This window comes from Sinocyclocheilus grahami, unplaced genomic scaffold, assembly GCF_001515645.1.
Source record: "Sinocyclocheilus grahami isolate Dianchi unplaced genomic scaffold, SAMN03320097.WGS_v1.1 scaffold4020.1, whole genome shotgun sequence".
NCBI classification, from domain to species: domain Eukaryota; kingdom Metazoa; phylum Chordata; class Actinopteri; order Cypriniformes; family Cyprinidae; genus Sinocyclocheilus; species Sinocyclocheilus grahami.
The window spans coordinates 1-3626 of NW_015509037.1; the positions used below are offsets into that span (position 1 = coordinate 1).

Consider the following 3626-nt stretch of genomic DNA (forward strand, 5'->3'; position numbering starts at 1 on the left):
CATTTTTAGTTATTAGTTTCTTTAGTAAATAGTTTTGAGGTTATGTAATATTTACTCCTGCATTTTTTTTGTCTGTCCTCACCAGTCCGACAAAGAAAAGAACATGCTTCATATCACTGACACTGGTATTGGCATGACCAAAGAAGAACTGGTGAAGAACCTCGGTACCATCGCCAAATCCGGAACCAGCGAGTTCCTCAACAAGATGACTGATATGCAAGAGGAGGGTCAATCAACCTCTGAGCTGATTGGTCAGTTTGGTGTGGGCTTCTACTCTGCCTTCCTTGTGGCTGATAAGGTCATCGTCAGCTCCAAGCACAACAACGACACCCAGCACATCTGGGAATCCGATTCCAACGATTTTTCAGTCATCAACGACCCTCGTGGAGACACTCTGGGCAGAGGCACCACCATTACGTAAGCAGTTAAACTTAAAAATTCACACAAAACAATTGTGCAGATTGTAACATTTTGTAAGTAAAGAAGTCTTGTTTCATCAGGCTGGTGATGAAAGAGGAGGCTTCAGACTACCTTGAGCTGGAGACCATTAAGAACCTGGTGAGGAAGTACTCTCAGTTCATCAACTTCCCCATCTACGTATGGAGCAGCAAGGTCAGTGTCTCCACCAAAGACTCCAGACTTCCTAGTTTGAAGTTTACCAATAGCTGGAGGACATCATGAACTTATCGATTTGTCATTTCCAGACTGAGACCGTAGAGGAGCCAATTGAGGAGGAGGAGGAGGAGGCGGCTGAGAAGGAAGAGGCTGCTGAAGATGAAGCTGAGGTTGAGGAAGAGGATGAGGACAAGGACAAACCAAAGACTAAGAAGGTACTGTATTTAGCTGCATATATGCAATGCAAATAAACATCAGCAGAAGTTATTTTATTGATTTTCTCAATGATTTGAACGATTCCTCACTGCTTTCAGGTGGAGAAGACCGTGTGGGACTGGGAGCTGATGAATGACATTAAACCCATCTGGCAGAGGCCTGCAAAGGAAGTGGAGGAGGACGAATACAAAGCCTTCTACAAGACCTTCTCCAGGGTGAGTCAACCTGTGCTTTACACACAAAAAATCAACACTTATGATCCTTTGTGGCTTCTTGGATCAGTTCAAGTGCAATCATTTTTCATTTTCAGGACTCTGATGAGCCCATATCTCACATTCACTTCACTGCTGAAGGAGAGGTCACCTTCAAGTCCATCCTCTTTATCCCTGCATCTGCACCCAGAGGCCTTTTCGATGAATATGGAACCAAGAAAAATGACTTCATCAAGGTAATTTTGATAATCATTAAGTGGAAAAAGAACGCATTCTCTTATGTTGTATTTGAGTTATTAATTGTACCCAATTTGGTTCTTTTAGCTATTTGTGCGTAGAGTCTTCATCACCGATGACTTCCATGACATGATGCCCAAGTATCTCAACTTCATCAAAGGCGTTGTAAGTCCTTCTGTCTGTCTATTTTTAAGTGTATCCAGTAAGATATTTAGGAGGCATTGACATTTGTGTGACCTAAGAACATTTACAATCCTAATTCTGCACATACAGCATGTGGCATATTTAAATTTCTTCGTGTAATGCATGTTTGTGTTGCATTTCCCTAAAAGTGATAGCCCTCCTGTGTATTGGCTCATTGGTAAAGATCATTTCCATTCTTGAATAGATTGCATGCATGCACTTATTTAATACAGGGTACAACTGTAATTTTATTTGTCAAAATAGGTTTGTTACATTTTTGTTATAAAAGAATTATAAAAGCACAAAACGGTTAAATCTAAATTGAAAATATACAAATAAAATAATTCAAAATAATAAATACTACAATTGTACATAAGCACTAAATTGTAAATTTTATTTATTTATATATATATATATATATAACTTTTTTTTTTTTATGCACATGTTATTAAATGGGATATTAATTGAATAGAATAAAATTGGATCTTTTTTTTTTTTTTGCTTTGGCCAATGGATCGGGGTTTTTTTTTTTTTTTTAGTTTTGGCCAATTTTTGCTGCATCACTATAATGAATGTTTGGTGACTCGATGTTTGTTCTCATTTCTCAGGTGGACTCTGATGATCTGCCTCTGAATGTGTCCAGAGAGGCTCTGCAGCAACACAAACTGCTCAAGGTGAGCTCATCATGTTACAGATCAAAGTAACATTGATTTGATGGTTTATGTACAATTAAATGATGCAGTGAACTTACTGTACAAGCAATTAAATTACTTTCAACACTCGCATTGGTGCCTCCGCTCATCAGGTCATCCGTAAGAAGCTGGTGCGCAAGACCCTGGACATGATCAAGAAGATCGCTGAGGAGCAATACAATGACAAGTTCTGGAAGGAGTTCGGCACCAACATTAAGCTGGGCGTGATTGAGGATCACTCCAACAGAACCCGCCTGGCCAAGCTGCTCCGCTTCCAGACCTCCCACCACGAAACCACACCGTCTAGTCTGGAGCAGTACGTGGAAAGGATGAAGGAGAAGCAAGACAAGATCTACTTCATGGCTGGAACCAGCAGGAAGGAGGTGCTTAAATGTTTTTACTCTGAACTGCTTACGAAAATACCCCATTTCTCTATTTCCATATTAACATGTAATCTTTCTGGGTTTAGGCTGAGTCTTCTCCATTCATGGAGAGGCTTCTTAAGAAAGGATATGAGGTCATCTACCTGACTGAGCCAGTGGATGAGTACTGCATCCAGGCTCTGCCTGAGTTTGACGGCAAACGCTTCCAGAATGTGGCAAAGGAAGGCGTGAAATTCGACGAGAGCGACAAGGCCAAGGAGAAGAGAGAAGCTTTGGAGAAAGAGTTCGAACCCCTTACCACCTGGATGAAAGAGAAGTCCCTGAAGGACAACGTATGATTATTTTCTGTGGTTTATTCTGTTGTATTGCATATTATAAACTGACTGACTTTTTAGAAGTGGCAATTCAATTGAAAAGTTCGTCCCTGTGTCATATTTCAGATCGAGAAGGCCGTTTTGTCTCAGAGGCTGACCAATTCTCCCTGTGCTCTGGTTGCCAGTCAGTATGGATGGTCTGGCAACATGGAACGGATCATGAAAGCCCAGGCTTACCAGACAGGAAAAGACATTTCCACAAAGTACGTCCTCTAAGCAAGTCTTAAATATCTTTGTGCATTTGCAAATTCTAGCTGCTGTCACCTTAGCAACTGCATAGGAAAGACCTGGCAACATCTCTAGGGTATAGTCACATTAGTCAAATTTGTTTGCGAAATGATGCCAGCAAAAAAAGTCCTATTGTCATACCAACTTGAACCCGCTGCAAAATCTGCATGTGGAAATTTTTCAATCTTGCATGAAGTCCAAAGGTGTGGATTCCAATTGAAATGACTGGATTTTCCTAGCAAAATTTTGCGAACTCCGATAAATGTGGCCGCACCATCAATTCAAAATCGAACTTAACTCTGTTATTGATCTGAACTGAACCAACACTGAACACATGAGTCAAATGATGGCACTACTGTCTTTTTAAAAGCTGCTTTACTGTACAATTGAATTGTCTCAGTTGAGTTTCTATAATTGATTCTGCTAGTTTCCTGTTTATCACTGTTACATTGCTTTAACACAACTGTAGAAAGTGCTATAAAAATA

At 40.3% G+C, this 3626-nt stretch overlaps 1 protein-coding gene across 1 annotated transcript; it reads left to right on the forward strand.

Moving 5' to 3' along the window:
- Positions 1 to 85: 85 nt before the first annotated feature.
- LOC107576609 (endoplasmin) lies at positions 86 to 3135 on the forward strand (the record flags this gene model as incomplete). The annotated part of the gene is made up of 10 exons (XM_016262756.1): positions 86 to 417; positions 501 to 612; positions 705 to 830; positions 930 to 1046; positions 1142 to 1279; positions 1368 to 1445; positions 2072 to 2137; positions 2269 to 2538; positions 2625 to 2870; positions 2979 to 3135. Coding segments are annotated over 10 exons (1635 nt in total), but the record flags the coding sequence as incomplete, so codon positions are not given.
- Between the last annotated feature and the right edge of the window lie 491 nt (positions 3136 to 3626).